Genomic DNA, 20,367 nt, shown 5'->3' with positions numbered 1-20,367 from the left:
CAGCTCAGATCTTCCCATCTGGATTGCAAAAGTAGGTCACAGCATAATACTCAGTTTATGGACTCTCACTTAGATTCCTATTCTGAGAAATTATGTGAAGCATAGTCATAAATACACCATTTATGTAAAAGAGGAAATAAGAATTCTAAAGGAGAGCCTGCTGGTATAAACTGGAACTTCATTTTAAGTATAATAGCAGGTGGTTCTCCTTTTTGCACCTAGGGCCATTGATGTACTAAAGTCTCTAAAAAATAAACAAAAGAAGGCTTCATGCAGTATTTCTCCTCAAAATCAGCCCAAACACTCTCTAAGATGCAGAATTATATACATATACATATACATATACAGTAGGTATGGAGAAGGGTGTTTGCCTCAGTAAGTGGTTCAAAACCATTGTATAAACATTCATGACCTGCCCACAAAAATATACATGACAGACTTTGTGGGAAGGATTTAAATCCTCAGATCTTTAAAGGTATTGGGACTTGTCAATAACAAATATGTGAAGAAATTTCCATTTTTTTTAAAAAAAATAATATCCCTCTGTCCTGTTAGGTAAAAATGAAGTGAAGATGTAAAGGAGAAAGTTGTGAAATAATATGTTAAGTGACTGAGACAAATGATAGGGCAAAGCCAAGACTAAGATTCACTGACATGTATTTATATCAGTGAGAAAGGGAGAAGATAACACTATTTCTATTATAAATTTGTAACCATTACTCTTCGTTGTCTTTTTAGGTACAATCACATTAATCTACTTCTCTAATAACTTACAGAGAATGAAAGCCTGATGGACAAGGGTATAGGCTTTACAGGTAAATTACTGGGGTTCATAGCCTGCTTCCATCAAATATCAGTGTGTGACCTTAGATAAATCATTTTACTTCTCTGTACCTTAGTTTCCTCAGCTATAAAACAGGGGAAAAAATAGTCTGCACCTTATAGAGCTATTGAAAGGGCTAAAGGAAAAGTTCTTGATTTGGTTCCTGAAACATAGTGCGAGCTCAGTAAATGTTATATACTACTGTTAACTACTACCTCTATTACTGTTTTTTAAAGAGCTACTACATGTAGCAGGAACTCTGGTAGCATAGTGCCTAAGGCACTTGACTGCAAACCAGAAGCCTGGCGGTTCAAACCCACCAGCCACTCCTTGGAAGGAAGATGGGGCAATCTACTTCCATAATGATACTGCCTCAGAAACCCAAGGAGGGGTCACGGCACATAACAACAACACAACAAAAAAATTACATGTAGCATGGTACTAGGCAGACAATAAGATGTCCTCAACCTCAGAGACTGATACTTTAAGAAACTGAAATAATAGGGTGCTTGTATTTAAGTTACTCATATACACACTGTGCATCCCCAAATGGCATTGTTTCCCTGCGTGGATATCTTTCACCTCCCATTTTCCTATGTCCAATTCCTACCAAGAGCAGCAAGAAAAAACCTGACCTTCCTCTGAGGTCCTCTAACACTTTATCTAGAACCACTCTTCTGGATCTATCATTTACCTTACCAACTATGTGTACATTATCTTTTCTTCCCCACCAGCCCATAAACTTCTGAAGGGCAGCATTTGAGGCAACTTTATTTTCCTATCTCCCATCATCCCTAGAAGAGTGTCCTGCAGCAAGCAATGCTCCATATGTAATGAGTAAATAAATGAACAGACATAAAAAAAATGTACTAGAAAGTTTGTTATAGAAAAGGAAGAAGTAGTTCAATTAATATTATAATAATAAAACACCCTTTGGGGCAGTTTTTCTGTCACATGAGTCAGAATTGACTCAAGGGCCCCCAACAACAACATCATACATGTTTAACGATCATGCTGGTTAGGCACTGGTTAGAGAGGGGTCATCTTTTTATCATGGGGAACTCTAGTTTAAAATAGTGTGTATGTGTTTTTTCAAATGAGCATAATTAAGAGAGGCATGTGGTACCAACCCAATGTGCATTGTTAAAATGATTACCACTTGATTCTGCTATTCTTAAATATGTATGTACATACAAAGTTAAAAATGGAATTAAAAGAAAACCTATAAAAAATCTTAATATATATAGTATGATATGCATGAGTAAAATTCTCAATCAAAATTTCATGATTATCTCCATCTCATGATTTTTACCTTAATATATCTGAGAAGATGCATATATTTAGTTATATATGGATATTGGACTTTGAAAAGAGAGTCATAAATTTGCAGTGCATTAACCATTCCTATAATAATGACTTAATGAGTTCCAACTCTTTGAAAACTGCTGAGATAGCTGTTCTGAGAAATATAATATTAATAAGACCTCCCCTCAGTTTGAAGAATGATACATCTAGAAGGGAAGAAAAGCATGTACACAAAAAACTTCAGAGAATTAATTCATTTTCTTTTCCAGATTTCCGTTTTTCCTCCCTTGAGTGATTCATTCTGTATATAGCGAGTAGCATCAGCTCAAATTGGGAAGGAGGATTCATAGAGAGTAGCATTCACTTCTGGCAGGGTCAGTGGGGAGGGCGACAGTGGAAAAATCAGGAATTCAGGGAGGCTTTCAAAAAAGGTAAGATTCAAGCAGGGCAAGAGAAGGTCAAAGGGGTATTGTAGGTGTCAGGAACAGCAAATGGAGAGAAAAGTCCAAAAGTGCAAGGGGGAGGATTGTGCTTAAATCTGGCTGGAAATTGGCAAGTGAGAGAACTAGCAATAATGAAATAAGACAGGAAGGTTGAGTTTACCGAGAATTATCTTAAATTGCCATGTGAGTGGTTTAGACATTCTGTGATAGGCAGTGCAACTCCATGGATGGTTTTGAGAGTAAGGGGACACAATCAAGACAGTGCTTTATGAATGTTCACTTGGCAGTGGTTAGTAAAAGAGACTGGAGGGTGTGAGGAGGCATTTCATAACCTTTGTGAGAAGTTAGAAGAGCCTAAATTATGGTGAAAGCAAGTGGACAGTATGAAGAACATTCCTATAATATCTCTCAGAAGCTCAAACTAAGGAAGTATTTTAGTGGCGCAGTGGTTAAAGCATTTGGCTGCTAAGCAAAGGTCGGCATTGGAACCCACTAGCTGCTCCACGGGAGGAAAATGAAGCAGTAAGTATGCTTCTGTAAAGATTTACAGCCTTGGAAACCCTACAGGGCAGTTCTACTCTGTGCTACAGGGTCACCATGAGCAGGAATCGACTCGATGGCATTGGGTTTGGGTTTTGTTTCTTTAAATGCCTAACATGGAGAACCAGGAACTTAAAATTGTTTCAGATCACTTGTAAAAACCTTGACTATCAGAACGAAAAGAAATCTTAGAAATCATCTAGTCTAAGTTTACTTTATAGATAAGTAAGCAGACCCAAAGAATTAAGTAATTTGTCAAAAGTTATGAAGATAGTGAAAGACTGGGGGATGATCCCAAAACTCAGGTTTCCTCAACCCCCTATTTGGGGGCTGCCTAGGGGCCTCCCCTAAGAAAAGCATATGGCTTTAACTTCCACTTCACCAAAGCATCCATTGAATCATTCCCTTTACAAGGGTCCCTTAACAGCACATTCTTTTAACATTTATCTGAAGAATTCATTTCAGTCTTCTTTGCTGATGCTCTTCTTCAATTTTACTTTTAAAACATGATACTCTCCATGTGCTTTCACCTAATCCCTTGGCTATAACTGATAACTTTATGTAAAAGCAACCAAATCCAAGCCTCTAATCATGGCCTTTTTCTCCTTACACCAGACCTACACTGGACATCTCCACCAAGTTCCAAGACAAAACTCATCATTTTCCTCTGGTAATCCTTATAGGTTCCTTAGTTGGATTAATGGATTTAGGCTAGAAACTATGGAGCCATTTTTAATTCTGTGCTCTCTTACTGCTACTCTAAATGGTTTTCAAATATGCAGCTTCCTTTCCATTTCATTGGCACAGCCACAGCCACAGCCCAGATTTCATCACTATCCTCCTGGACTGCTGTGCTCATGTTCTAATTGGGGTTCCTGCCAAGGATCTCTTCCTCAAACATGTGATTTTCCACAATGTCTTTCAGTAACCTTCTATATATATCCATTTGTCTTAATTCAGGCTCTCTTGACTTCTTACTTGAATCAAAGAACTTCTTAATCAGAAAATGTTAAACATTTTCTGTAAAAGGCCATATAGTAAACATTTGAGGCTTTGAGGGCTATTTGGTCTCTGTCAAAACTACTCAGCTGCCATGGTAGTGAGAAAGCAGCCGTAGGTAATATGTAAAGGATAACTGTGGCTGTGTTTCAATAAAACTTTTTCCACTTTGATAAATCCTATTTGTGAACTCATTAATCAAGATTCCTACCAAGCATCTCCTCATCCAGAAAGCTTTCCTTGACTATCATCTACACCTCCAATGCAGAATGAGTCAACCGTTCTTCCCACGTGCTCCTGTGGTATCTTAATTTCTATCATTGCACTTACTATCACACTTTGTCATATTGCTACCTAGGGGTCTGGCTCTTTTAGTAAAGTGTGAGCAAACTAAGGGTAGAAATTGGATCTTATTTATCTCTCTATTCCCAGGGCCAAGAAAAAGTACTCAACAAATATTAAGTGCTCAACAAATATTTTTTAAATAAATTAATATTATGCTTACCAATTGGGTCCTTCATAAATGCTGAATTTCTATTTTCCTTTTAAGTCCAATTGAATGATAGAGGGAAACCCCAAAAAGTAGTGGATTATTTTCTTTCAAATTGGTCTATAGATTTTTTACTCCAATTTTTAAATTGTCTTTGTCCCCAAGGATTTGGACCCCTATTACTTTATCACATGGTTTCTATATTCAATTTTAAACTTTTGTTTACAATATGTTTGAAATGTTTGCGACTAAATAGTGAGGAAACACCTTCCTGGGAGTTATCTATCTCATGTGGCCTACCGTGAAAAAGAAAGACATAACTTCTTATAGTCACACACCTGAAAATTCTGAATCAATATAGAATGGTGAGGGAAAGGAAAATTTAAAATTCCCAAGAAAGTATAGCAGAAATGTTTATCCCAACAACCAACTTGCATATTCAGTGCAAAAGATATATATATATATATATACACACATACACACACACACAAACACACACACATACATATATACAGTTCCTTGCATTTTAAAATATCTTTAAATTTATGAGTGTCAATTTAAAAAAACATAAACATAGACTAAGTGAAAAATGATTACAAAAAGTGCTACACTTAGAAAATAGGTAATTTTAAGTTTTATTTCTTGTAAAATGAGGTTGAAGTTTTTACAGAACTGCTATAAATAAAAACAGAAAAAGCTGTTCATGGAACCACACAAAACCATTTTTCTTAAGAACAAAGGAATTAGTTACCACTCGTCCATTTTCAGCAGTTGCTGCATCTTAATATGCTCTACTTGCAAGAAATTGATCTTGTCAGACAGTACAAATTGACAGTGTACACGAAAATTCTCTACAGACTGTGACTTCAGAAATTAGCTCTCTAAATAAGACAGAATGGCAAAAGGGGTAAAACCAGCATTAATATTTATTTACTGAAGCTCAGCCACATTGAGACATTAAAAGCTGTCCTATTTCTGTGGTTTAGTAGTGCTTAGCACACAAATGGTTGATTCTCAAAAGAAGTCTGACAGAGTAGAGAAACTATTAGCATTCTCTTGATGAAGCTAAAATCTGAAATTTCTAAGATTAAATAACCGATTAACCACAATAACTATGTTAACATTACATTCTCAATTCTACACTGATAATACTTTAAGTGAGCATTAAAAGAAGTTGTTATTCTGCAGTATTAAGCAATGTTTTCTCATGAAAGTGTTTCCTCTACTGGGATATTTCCCAGGTATCACAAATGTATAGATAGATGGTTTCTTTCTTTCTTCTCTTTTTCTTTCATTGTTTACAAAGGAACTTGGCAAACCATTTGGAATATTATCATAACAAAATGTTTTTAACAAACTTTGATTTTAACAGAACTAGAGGCATCTTAACACTAGCCCAAAACTTTGGGAGGTTCGTCAACCTCTAGAATATTTTTTCCTCCAAATGCAGGCTGTTCAAGTGGTGCTTTTCTCCATCTGTTATCATACCGTGCTCAGAATTACACTGTCATATTTAACGTAAAAGGGATCAGTCCCCTTTTCATAGTTTAAATTCAACATATTACTATGATTGGACAGCCAGTGTTTTTCTAATTTATGAGCCAAGCCAAATATCATAAACTTGCATGTGTATTTTGACAGTTCTCCCTAAAAACTGAACAAACTCATAGGTTTGACCTACAAATTGAAAAATCATACAAAAACTCAAAGTGAAAAGAAACTACTTATATGGCTATGTTAAGTCTCTGCTATCACTTTTGAATTTTCCTCTCTGAATGTTTATTTATGTGTGTATGTGCGTGTGTATGTGGGTTTTCCAATACATCAAATTCATAATGCTTGCTACCTGAAGTCTACCGGTTTATATGCTTACAGAAATTTTATGACAATAAGGGTCACATTACAATATTTCATGATGGAAAAAAATGCAATTTTAAACCACAACAGTATATGTTATGGTCATAATAATGAACAGTGTCACTCACTTTCACCTCAAAATTTTATATCGCCTTAGGACCCAGATTTCTTAATGTGTATCAGTTCCACTGTAACTAGCATTTTAGGATGTCTTTTACTTTGCTTCTTTTACCACTGATGGTAACTGATTGTTTTTCTAAATGTATTTCTCAGACTTTCCAGCTCAGCATTTTTATTAGATATAGAATTAACACGAGGGGTAGAGGTAGGAAAAATATGTCATTTTGCCTATACTGATAGAGAATCACCTAAATATTTGAGCACTGTAGAGGAAAGGTTTTGTAATATATCAGTAATTCCCTGCCACACTTATCATTTACATGTCTGGGTGTTTTGCTTACCACATCCCCACTTTTCTTAATATGCCTGAAAGCTGTGTGTGAACTGAATGACTAAAAGTAACTCTAACAACTGTTTGGAAGCCTGTGGCAAAAATTAGTGGAATGAAATTGGTGCTATGGTGCGTAATGGGATTAGGGAGTACCTGGTGAGGTGCAGTTGGTGCTCGGATTCGCCCAGCAGTTCTGTCAGTTTCAGGCACTCCTCTCTGGCTCCAGCTCCCTTCTGCTGCTCCTGTTCCAAATGCTGCTTGCTTTCACTCAGTTCTAATCTCAATTTCTCTATTTCCTTAGGTACAGAGAAATGGAAAAAGGCGTCCATAGAAAACTCATGCACCGGAGTTCAAAATTACTTCATTTTCTTTTTGCCATGAATTTTAATTTCATGAAAAATTATTAGAAAATGTAGGATAGCTTCCATTTTATGACAAAGGGAATTAACACATCCAAAAATGTACATTAGCGAGGTTTTTCTGGATCGTCAGATGAAGTCTAATTTTAAACATGAAATGATTTAATGAAAGCAGTCAAAATGGATTATCTAATCTACACTTTCATTCCAAGGCTCATTCCCTTTAAAAACAGTACTAACTAAAAACACCACTACCTTTAAATTTTAACATTGTTGTTTGGGAGATTAAACAAAACACTTTCAGGGATTTACATCAAATATTTGTTACTCTTTATTCTGAAAGATATAATTAGAGTTCCATTTGGATGTTTTGAAAGCTAAATTAATGGATAAAATTCATTTAAAGTATATTTTAGAAAAATATGAGGTGTAAAAGAAGGCATCATTATGATGCTCATATTATTTGGAAAAACATAATTTGGGAAAAAAATATAATATAAGAACCTTTAAGGATTTAGAGTATATGAGATTCCTGAGTTAAAGAAAAATCGTATTACACTAAAATTTACATTAACAGAAAGGCAACAGAAACACTCTGAGACTAATAATACAAAGATGAGTATCTAAAATATGTGAAAATTTATTACAGTTTATTTTTTGGTTGCAGGATGAAATTACTCTTACCTTACTGTAACTCAAATATGTCAAAGAAAAAAGCCCTATATAGAGTATAGTTTTAAATAATATATATATTAAATTATATTTATCATAAAACAGTTATAAAATTAAGCAAAAGATAATGAAAGAGATGTACATTTCAATATAGTTCTACTATTAAAACAAGAAAAAGCAAAAAAGGGAAGGAGGGTAAAAGGCAGAAATATTTTCAAATTTAGTCGAAAGCAAGAAGCAACTTCAGTACACAAAAAGGCAATCTTATTTTCAAAGTAGAATGTTTTAAACTTAGTATTTAAGTACATTCTTAAATTTCCTTATATCAATATATTACTCAATATTCTGAATAATTTCCAAATATATTTAGCCCATTAGGTAAGTAAGATAAGCTAAGCAATTTAATCTACATATTTTTTCATATGTTCATAACCTACAAATAGTTTATCCTCATGAAAACCATACATTATCACAAGTTCTCAAATATTGCTTTTATTTTTAAAAACTTATGGAATAACGAGTATATCACTTTAATTCAGAGTAAATTTTTCAATATCTTTCAGGAGACTGGATTACCAAATGAATCTAATTTATTTATTTAAAATATTTTAAATTATTAAAGTTATACCAATATAGTCAAGCACTGCATAACACCCATCTGGGCAACATGTGACCATCTGTACATCCAGAGTCCCAACTCCTGTAAAGTCTATTGTATTAAAATTTCAAAGTATATATCATGGTCTGTTACAACACACGAATATTACTTTACAATGTATTATTATTATTGTATTATTATGTTAAAGACATTTTAGTGTATCTGGAACTGTTTCTTTAATGTTTTCTATGAATAGAAAGATACACTATATACTAAATATTCAGACAAACATTTGACAATTGACATTTGATATGAATCATACTTATGCTCCATTCCAACTTACTACAAATTCAACTTAAAGATAGACCTAAGCATGGAATTTACTCATAATCTGGGAACTGCCTCTATATAACAGGGTGATTGTACAATGTCCAAATCGCATTAATGTCCTATTTCATAGAACTGATGGTGGATGTTAAGTGATGTATGACTGTACTTTCAATTTTAAATATAATTAAAGAGATGAAAATATAATAGAAAAGCCTATTAACTTTTATATGTCTTAACATTTATGAAATGCACAAAACAAAAAAGTATAGAATTGGAATTAAATGTTGACTTTAAAACTGCAGAAATTCATTCATTAGTGTTTTTACACAGAGCTTCATGTAAGGCACTGTACTAAATGTTGTGGTGGACTCAGAAAGTCTCTCTCCCTACAGTCAGGAATTAACAATTCAGTTAGAGAAATGGGATACATACACACAAAAAGACTATCAAAATACAAAGCATATAAAAAATGCCAAATGAGTAATAGAGAAAATACATGACCAGATGGGGGGTATATTGGCATCGGCAAGAAAAGTGGTAAGAAGAAACTCATGAAATGATAGATTCAGACCACTTTGTGAAAGATCTTGAATTCTAGATTAAGAAAATTGTATTTTTCTTCTAGATAATGGGAAGATGTTAATGGTTTAAGCAGGTATGCATGAAAGAAGCTGAGCTTTAAGAAACTGGATCAGTGTGTATGATCAATTTAAGGTGGTAGAGACTGGAAGAGAGAACAACGAAATGATAATTGCGATATTCCAAACACGAAGAGTAGTGACATAAAACAGAAAAATATAAAGAGAATTTGGTGATTACATGGAAATAAAAGGAGAGATATCAGACAAAATCAGAGATGACTCTAGAGTTTTGAATTAAAAGGATACAAAAGAATGGCAGAAATGGGAAAAACTTTCTTTAAAAGATGCAACACAATTTTTATGAGCACTGTGCAACAACAATATATGCACCTTACATTGTCAATATTTGCTTTCTTATTCTCCTAGGGGAAAAAAAATGTCAGCAAGAAGCTGCATAATGAATTGAAAGTCAGTCAAACACAGAGATAAAGAACATGGGCCCAGAGTCAACACAAAGCAGGGCTCTAGAAACAGCTCTAGCACTATCCAACGGTAAAACCTTGGTCAAGTCATTCAGTCATTATCTATAATTCAATTTCTTCAATCTCAAATGAGAATGATAACTGTACCAATCTACCAACTATTGTGAAAATTAAATGAGATGATAACTACTTAGCAGAGTGTCTAACACACAGGAAGAACTGAGTGGTGCAGTGGTTAAGTACTGGGTTGCTAATGGAAAGGTCAAGTGGTTCAAACACATTAGCCATTCTACAGGAGAAAGATGAGAAAGTCTGCTTCTGTAAAGATTACAGCCTTGGAAACCCCATGGGGCATTTCTACTCTGTCCCATAAGGTCACTATGACTTGGATTTGACTTGCTGGCAATGGCTTTTTTAATTATAATCATTATTACTGATTTTTCCTCTATCTTTCAAGAAAAACAAAGTGATAAATAGGAGGAAAAAAAAAAGATCAGCCTAAAGATATATGGGTATCATTAAGGACTGAAGAATTCTCAATTTATTCATTAAAAATTTCCACTAAAGCACTAACTAGTTTGGTGAAAATGGAATAAAACTTTTCTATTCCAGTTTTAAAATCCAGAAAACATTTTTGTTAGGAAGATGGAAAATTACCACCTACTTCTGATTATCTGTGCCAGCAAAAGAGCTTATTGGTACAGATAATCAAAATCAACAAATAATCTAACCAGCTGGACCAGGGCTCAACACTTACTCCCTGAGTCAGGAAAATCTGCCATGGCACCAACTCCAACAGTTAGAAGAGAAATCTCTTGCCAGAAATGTTAAGCTCCCATTGGCAGGATAACCCTTTGCTTCACCCAACTAGGTCAGGGCTGTTTCCTTGGCTGTACATAGTGGTCCAGGAATGAAAGACCAACAAGAGTCATAGGCTAATTGCACATTCCTCACAAAGTACACTATTAACTTCCAATGTCTACAGTGTCGTTTGATGTGGCCAACAAAATAACTTTTGGCTATCTAGGAAAGGTAAGTTCAAACAGCTTTATGCTTTACCAAAAAGATACACTTCAAGTCATAGATGTAATCAGTAGAACAATGAAAAGCAGAACATGTTAAAAGCAGTTACCTCTGAAAATTACTACCAGGGATAGGGTTTGGAGGAAGGGGAACCTATTACTGTTCATTTATATCCTTCTACTACTAACCAAAAGGTTGGCAGTTCAAATCCACCCAAAGGCTCCTTAGAAGATGGACCTGGCTATCTGCTTCCAAAAGGTCACAGTCTTGAAAACCCTATGGAACAGAAAACCCTGTGCACACAGGGGGTCACCATGAGTCAGAACAGACTTGACATCAACTAATAACAACAACACTATAGGAAGCTTTTCTTTTTCAATCAGATACATACAAACAGAAAAATGCAACATGCTGCCGTAGAGTCAGATACGACTCATAGTGACCCCTCCTTGGGTTTCCAAGGAGGTATCACTACTTTATTTTTATTATTGATTAAATTTTCTTATCAAAGTAATACACCTAATTTAAGTCAAACAATATTCAATTGCTCATCATTGAGAAGAACAGTGCCCATGGTCTTCTCTTCATCTGTCTCCAAGCCTAATTCCCAATGGTAAACACTATCAACCCTTCTAATATTTATCTCCATATATCTAAATGACAAAATTCCTTGATTTTGCAGTGTTAGACATTATCTTTTGGCTTCCTATGTTAAAAACGGTAACAATTTAGGTCTCTTTTTCACTCATCCGGCATACACATCTAATCTTTCCATATAGTTATGTCGAAATTTTGGTTAAATCATTAGTAATTCATTTACATTATAATGCTTATGTTTCCATGTTTATTCAGTACTTAGACAAGCATTACCTCACTCAAAGTAATTTTTTTACACAGTATTTTATTTGTTCTTGAATTAATTGCATTATTTTTAAAAATATTTTTCTAAGTAATTAACATTTTTTTTCCAAATGTTGTATTATTTTTTAACATACTCACTGCCATCAAGTCAATTCCAACTCTTAGCAACCTCCAGTGTTTTTCCAAGGCTATAAATCTTTATGGAAGCAGATTGCCTCATCTCATTTCTGCAGAGCGCTTGGTGGGTTTGAACCACCCAAATTTTGGTTAGCGGCCAAATGCCTTAACCACTATACCAACAGAGCTCTTTTTTTGAACATATAGTTCTGTCAAATATCCATTAATATTTTTTCAAATAATCAAAAACATCATTTAAATTATCAGTTTATTCTTAAATTTTTTCCTGCCTTACATTTGGCCAGATCGCTCTGTCTTGGTCAAGCAATCAACATCCATCTATCAGCATTCCTGAGTCCCAAGTCATCCTATTTCTCAGTTTACCTGCCTTTCTGGTTGACAAACATTTTCTTAGTAGCTTTTGTAAGAGGGGTATATGAGAAATTTTTTCTTTTCTTTTTTTTTAATGTCTGTAAGTTACCTTATAAATACAGTTGATAGTTTGGCTAGGCATAGAATTCTAGGTTGAAATAGTACTTTTCACTATGAAATTTTAAGGAGTAACTCCACTGTCTTCAAGTTTCCAATATTATGATATAAATGCCTTATGTCATGCTGATTTCTAATACTTAGTCTATGATTTGCTTTTCTTTCTGGAAATTTTTTAAGTCATCTGTTTTCTCCTTGTATTTTGAAAATTTACAGGGCTGGACCTTGAGATAACCCCTTTTTTATGCTTTGTCCTAGTATTTCAGTAGGCTGTTTTAAATCTGGGGACTTGTCTCCTTGAATTTAGGAAAATGTCTTGGATTATTATTTAACTTTTTGATGCCATACATTTTCATATTTGCACTTCCTGGAACTCTTGGACGTTGGTTGTTGGCTCTTGGACTGATCATCTAATTATCTTATAGTTTCTTGTTCTTCATCTTCTGGTTCTAATTTCTGGAAAATCTGCATGGCTTTATCTTCAAAACCTTCTCCTTTTTTTAATTTCTACCATATTATGTATATATAATATATATATGTGTGTGTGTATATATATATATATATATACACACACACATGTGTATATATATGTGCATATATATATATATATATATATGAACTATTTCTTGTTTTCATTAACCCTTTTACATACTGTGCTATTTTTACTAAATATGATATTAAATATATCCTATCTCTCACTTAGAGTATTACAGTATTTTAAATGTCCTTAGATAGATGGATAGATAATTTATTCTTCAAATACATGGGGATGCTTGGCTGTGCTTTTATATTTGAGAGTGAGACAGTTTACAAAAGTTTGGGTATAACGATTTTTGGATGATGTGATGATCTGGATTAGTTCAGTAAATATTCATTGTCATATTGCTCTCACTGAGGGTGGAATATAATATTCCTTCCAATCGACTTTGGGCTTAGCCAAGAGACTTCATTTGGCCTAAGGAATTTTCATGTCTGTAACACAATCAGAAGCCATAAATATGTTTATGTGGTTTGGCTTTGCTTTTATATTCTGGTGATTCTCCATGACAAAAGCATGCCTGAGTAGCTGCTGCCCCTTCAGCCTGGACCACAGAATAAACACATGTAAAGCAGAACCAAGCCTAAACCATAGCTCAGGCATACCACAACCCACAAGCTGAAGCAGGGCCACCTCGTCAAACACAGCCTAGACTAGTCAATTGCCTGTTGACCTTCAGACTCATAAACATAGCATAAATGCTTGCTGTTAAAAGCCACAGAGTTTTATCACCTAAAATGATCAACAAAACCACTTTAAAGAAATAAGAAATGTTAGAATTTTATTTGATCTTCATAATAACCATAACAAACACATAAAGATGGAATCCTTGTTTATGCGTAAGAAATTGAGAGTCAAAAGCATTAAATGATTCTCCAGAGAAGTAGATCGAAGCCTTGATTGAAACACATCATCTGAGTTTGCTGCTTCCACTGAACCATACCATAAATTAGGAAGTGGCTTTCAAACTTAACTTTTTTTCTCCCAAGATCCACAGTGAGAAATCCATTTTATATAACAATTCAAATACACACATACACACACAAATGAAGCAATCATTTTATGAAACAATATTAATCCTTACTATGTGTTATGCCTCAATTTCTTATTCCTTCTTATTCTATTCCATTTCTTTTTAAAATATCTTTTTTAAGAACTGATTTCAGAACCCTGTGATTTGACAAACATGGTATACTTCGATTAAAAAAAAAAATAAAACCTCTGCCAACCAAAGCTGTTGCCGAGTTGATTCCAACTCATGGTGACCTCATGAATAGAACAGCTCTTAGGGTGCTCTTTACTATAATCTTTACAGAAAGTTCCCTGGGCAGTGCAAGAAGTTTGTGATAGCCTACTAATCTATACAGAGGCACCATGGAAGAAAGACCTGGAAATCTGCTTCTGTAAAAGCTTACAGGTAAGAAAAATCTAAGGAGCAGTTATACTCTGTAATACATGGGGTCCTCGTGAGTCAGAATCAACTCGACGGCAATGCATTTGGGTTGATTTTTGGAATCTCTACAGAAGTAGATCACCTGGCCTTTCTTCTGTGGTGCCACGGGGTAGGTTTAAATCCCCAACCTTTAGGTTAGTAACCTAGTGCATACTGTTTGCTCCACCCAGGGAACTCTACTAAACATTATGTGACTTAAAATAATTTCATATTCTTTGATACAGAATGATTTGTGTTCTTTGTGTAAGAGTGACAAGACAATGGGGAGACACGTTTGCAGAACAGTAAAAAACAAACAAATAAACAAAAACAGTAAAAAAAAAGCTGACAAAAGTTGACCATGTGAACGTAGAATAGTCTAGCACCTAGGAGAGAAATAATAGTTTATATTCAGTTCTGTGTAGGTAATAAATAAGCCATGCACTCAATGGAAATTTAGTATTTACATGTTGATACTTTCATTAACTTGTAGATGTAAAGAATGACTTTACCAAATCACTAGTAAGTTTTTGTCTAGAGGTACTTAGCTACCTGGGACCATTTAAATTTAAGTCTATTAAAATAAAAAAAAAATCAGTTTCTTAGTTGCATTAACCACATTTTAAGTGTTCAACAGGCACATGGGACTAGTAACTACAATATTCGACAGTACAGATATAAAGCATTTCATCATTACAGAAAATTATATTGTATAAAATAAATTTAATGTATAAAGAAATTTATTTATAGAACATATCTCCACATTAGATTCACAGAGAGCCAGCCTATGTTAGAAAAGTCCCATAATCTTTCCACTATGCAATATCATCTCTCTAAACATACTCTTGAGATGTAACAGAAGATAAAGAGGAAATGACACAATTTTTGTCTAAAACTACGGGGCCCATCATTTGGAATGGATTGTTATTGTTGTTAGATGTTGTCAACTCATCCTCAATTCATGGTGACCCCATGCCCAGTGAAATGAAATGCCATCTCCATGATTGTTTGAGGATCAGACCACTGTGATCCATAGGGTTTCTTTTTTTTTTTTTGGCTGATTTTCACATGCAGACTGCTGGTCCTTTCTTTTCAGTCCATCTTAATCTGAACACTCTGCTGAAACCTGTTCAGTATCACAGCAACATCCAAGCCTCTACTCTGTATTGAGGACAAGTGGTAGCTGTGCGTAGGGTGCATTGTCTGGGAATTGAATACAGGTTTCCAACACGGAAGGTGAGAATTCTACCACTGAATCACCTCTTCCCTTCTTTGGAATGGGTAGAAGACACAATTAACATAGAGACATTTGGAGAAGATATGACTCAAAATGGACTGGATCAATTATCATGCTATCAAACACAAGGATCTCAATTGGCAAAACTCTGGCCCAAGGTCCACTTTGAAAAAACATTTTTCATGAAACCTTAGGGTTAGCAAGCTAAAGAAGTCCTGGAGTTTAAATTTGCTTAGCCTCTGATCCCAGTCTATACCTTTTACAATATGATGATCCCACAACCAGCATAAGAACCAACATGAGACTTGACTTGCTAGCCTTCTCAACAAAATAGATAACATTTTTGTGTAATTTTGCAGTTTTCCAACTGTTTCTAACATGGCTATTGAATCAATTCTTACCTAAGAAAATATTATCTTTATCACTAAATAATACTTCACTGTATGGATGTACCAAAGTTTATCCATTCACCTATTGAAGGGCATCTTAATTACTTCCAATATTTTGCATTTATGAATAAAGATGCTATTAATATTTTTGTGCAAATTTTTAAGTAGACACACATTTTCATTTCATTAGGGTAAGTGTCTTGGAGTGAAATTGTTGGATTATATGGTAAGTATATATTTAGCTTTGTAAGAAATACTAGACTGTCTTCTAAAGTGGCTGTACTATTTTGCATTCCCACCAGCAAAAGACGAGAGTTCCTTTTGCTCCATATCCTCACCAGCACTGGCATTGTCAGTGTTTTAGATTGCAGCCATTTTAATAAGTATGTAGTGGTGTCTCAGTTCTTTTAGCTTGTAATTCCCTATGATATATGATGTTGAGCATCTTTTCATATGCTTATTTCCCATCTGTATATGTTCATTAGTGAAGTGTCTATTTAAATCTTTTGTCCAGGTTATAATTGGGTTGTTTGTTTCCTTATTGTTGAGTTTTAAGATTTCTTTGCATATTTTGAATATAAGTCCTTTATCAGATACATGTTTTGCAAATATTTTCTCTCAGTCCGTGGCTTACTTTTTCTTTTTCTTAACAGTCTCTCTCATATAGGAGAAGTTTTTTTTTTTTTTTTTTAATGAAGTCCAACTCATCCTGTTTTTCTTTTATGGATTGTGCTTTTGGTGTTTTACCTAAAAAGTAATCATCAAACCTCAGGTCACCTAGATTTTCTCATATGTTATCTTTTAGAAATTGTATCATTTTGCATCTTACATTTAGGTCTATGATTCAGTTTGAGTTATTTATTGTGAAAGATGTAATCTCTCTGTCTAGACTCATATTTCTACATTTGGATGTCCAGTTGTTCCATCATCATTTGTTGAAAAGGTTATACTTTCTTCATTGAATTACTTTTGCTCCTTTGTCAAAGATTAGTCGCTTATGTTTGCGTGGGTCACTGTCTAGGCTCTCTATTCTATTCCACTGATCTATTTGTCTACTCCTTCACCAATACCACACTGTCTTCATCACTGTAGTTTTATAATCGAGAAGTCAGGTAGTGTTAGTCCTGTATTGTGCTGGCTATTCAGTATTATGTTGGCTACTATGGGTCTTTTGCCTTTCCATATAAAATCTAGATCAGTTTGTTGATATCCACAAAATAACTTGTTGGGATTTTGATTGAGACTGTTTTGCATCTATAGATCAAGTTAAGAAGAATTGACATCTTAATAATATTAAATCTTCCTAACATGAACATGGGCTACCTCTCCATTTATTTTGCTCTTCTTGATTCCTTTCGAGTTTTGTAGTTTGCCTCATATACATCTTACACATATTTTGTTAGATTTATACTTAAGTATTTAATTTTTTGGTGTTAATATAAATGATAAATGATGTTGTATTTTTAATTTCAAATTACAATTGTTCATTGCTAGTATACAGAAAAATAATTGAATTTTATCCTATATTGTTAGCCTGTATATATTAGCCTTGTATCCTACAACCTTGCTACACCCACTTATTAGTTGCATGAGTATTTTTGGTTGGTTCTTTGGGATTTTCTACATAGACAAGCATACTATCTGCAAACATTTCTTCCTACCCAATCAGATACCTTTTCTTGTCTTATTGGATTAGCTAGAATTCCTAGAATGACGTTGAATGGGAGTGACAAAAGGGGACATCCTTGACTTGTTCCTGATCTCAGAGGGAAAAGCATCTAGTTTCTTACAGCAAATATTTTTTTAAATGAATTATAAGTTAGTTTTCCTTTCTATAATATTAAATTAAGAAAAGTGACATCAATTGATCACTTAAATAAAGAAATATTTCATCAGAGGTAAAATAGCTCTCAGGCAAAACAAGTGTTCAAAACAGATGAGGTACGACTGAGAAATAAAGAAACACCTTCCTAAAAGTATGCATCCAAAAAAGAGAAGTTAAGATATCTAGTATAAAGTTGATTCTGTTACATCGGGATAATATGGCAGACTCTATGGAAAAGCTATGCTTATACCACTATTCTGTGATGGCAGGAGATTCAGAGGCAAACTAAGAATCACTGCAGCTCTATAGTCAGTTTACCAAAAACACTCAGGTGATAGCTCTACTCTTTTGGACTGGTTTAGTGAACACTTTATGCTTTCCAGAAGTGAAGAAAAGGATTGCTGTGCACCATCTTGATCATAAATTTCTTCTCTCATCATAAACATACCAGAATATTTGTAACATTGAAATGATTTTTCTTTAAAATATTGAAATGCCTTTTTGCCCATAATTAATTTATATTACTTCAATGTTCTGAAAAAGGTGAAATATTAACAATGTTCAAGGCATCGTATGTTTACACATTCACACTGCAAACACCATGGATAAAGAGCTTGACTTTTTATATCTACTGATGTTAGCAGTACAGTGTTGTTGTTATGCACCATCGAGTCAGATCCGACTCATAGCGACCCCTCCTTGGGTTGATGAGGCAGTATCAATACGGAAGTAGATTGTCCGACCTTCCTTCTGAGGAGTAGCTGGTGGGTTTGAATTGCCAGCCTTCTGGTTAGCAGTCAAGCGCCTTAGGCACTATGCCACCAGAGCTCCTGCAAAAACGGCAAGGAGGCCACATATTCTGACCTCCTAGAACCCCACAAGAGGAAGGCAGAATCACCATCAATAGCCCAAGGCCTATATTCCTGCCAGGCCAGACATGCTGCCTCCCTCCAGCCCTTTCTCCAACCGTTCCTCCCAAAGCACCCACCACCTCTCTCCTGGGTTCGATAATTTGCTGCAGTGGCCACACAGAACTCACAGATTATGAGGTTTATTAGGGAAGCACCAGGCTACAATTTGAGTTCAGGAAAAATGCTCAGCCTCCCTCCCCAGCCCGCCGTCTCTCAGCCAAGTCTCTCACAGTCTCTCCCCCAGCAGTGCATGTCCCTCGGTGTCTTACTCAGCAATGCGTGTCTCTTGTGTCTCTTTCCCAGCAGCACGTGTCTCTTTCGGCAGCACGTCTTCCTCAACCAGCAGTCAGAGAGAGTTCTGTCTCTAGGAGGCCTCCTTTGAGCTTGGCAGAGTGGCCAAACTAGCCAATCACAGCATCAGAACTCTAAGCACCTGAGAGAGAGCGCCTCCCATAACATTGCATTGTGCCACACCCAACAGAAATAACCCAGATGGATAACATTTACAATCAGGAGCTCCTCAGTTGCTCATTCCACCACTGAGTTTACAATAACTTATGGGTAGAAAAGCCATACTAAGTAATTTACTACACTGCAGCTCCTTAGCAGCATAGTAGTGTTGGCAATATAACAGAACATTAAGATAACACTGAATGAGATGAAGTCTGAAATGTGATTGTCAGAAAGCCATTGTTGGAGGGCAAAAAGAGGTGATAAATTTTTCAAGTGATGTGGCAAATGATACATGACAAAAGAGTGGTTAAGTTATTGTGAACATAGCTAAGGATGATTGAAAGACCTAGGTGCAGATCACAGACTGAAAAAGACAAATATGACTCAAATTTGTGGGTAAAATACAATAAAGTTAAAGAAAACAAGGTTGAAATACAAATGGGAGATTCTTAAAATTAGCAAAGGATTCAAATATATCTCTGCTAATAGTCAACCTCATCAATTGTCATCTATAAATGGCATAGGGTTTTAAGATTATCTGAAAATAAGTTTTGCATTGGTTTAATATCAGAAAATTTGTCAGGAACTGCACTATAAAAATACAACCATCAATCAAGAGATAAAGAAAGAACCTACCATTTCACAATCACACTTGCCTTCTGCCCAGGTTGTATCCTTCATTTTCTACTTTGAATGGTTCCCTGTTTCTGCTCTAGAGTTTGATGCCAGTAGCCTTCAGTGGATGCAATCTTATATTATACTGCTGCGATGGATTGAATTGTGTCCCCAAAACACGTGTTGGAATACCTACTATACCTGTGATTATAATCTCATTTGGAAATAGGTTTTCTTTTCATATGTTAATGAGGCAGTGTTAGTGCAGGGTGTGTTTTAAGTCAATCTTTGCTGAGCTATAAAAGGAGAAGATTAAGCAAGGAAGCAGAGATGGGGGAAGATAATCAAGGAGCCAAAGAATAGAAGCTGAAGACACAAGGACCTTCCCCCAGGGCCAACAGAAAGAGCCTTCCCGTAGAGCCAGTAGCCAGCACCATGAATTAGGACGTCTAGCCTCTGGTAGCATAGTGGCTAAAGCACTTGACTGCTAACCAGAAGGCTGGCGGTTCAAACCCACCAGCCACTCCTCGGAAGGAAGGTTGGGCAA

The 20,367-nt window shown here is 35.1% G+C and overlaps 1 protein-coding gene across 1 annotated transcript in view; it reads right to left on the bottom strand.

Moving 5' to 3' along the window:
- SDCCAG8 (SHH signaling and ciliogenesis regulator SDCCAG8) overlaps positions 1 to 20,367 on the bottom strand; it is a 352,265-nt gene that overhangs the window by 148,991 nt on the left and 182,907 nt on the right. Inside the window, exon 13 of the mRNA XM_007949144.2 lies at positions 7,062 to 7,204. Within this exon, the coding sequence (XP_007947335.2) occupies positions 7,062 to 7,204 (143 nt within the window). The remainder of the gene's footprint in view (positions 1 to 7,061; positions 7,205 to 20,367) is intronic.

Source organism: Orycteropus afer, unplaced genomic scaffold (genome assembly GCF_000298275.1).
Source record: "Orycteropus afer afer isolate SDZICR_OR568_19922 unplaced genomic scaffold, OryAfe1.0 scaffold00239, whole genome shotgun sequence".
In the NCBI taxonomy this organism is placed as follows: Eukaryota; Metazoa; Chordata; class Mammalia; order Tubulidentata; family Orycteropodidae; genus Orycteropus; species Orycteropus afer.
Note: the sequence above shows the minus strand (reverse complement) of the source record. Positions and strands in the feature narration are given on the sequence as shown.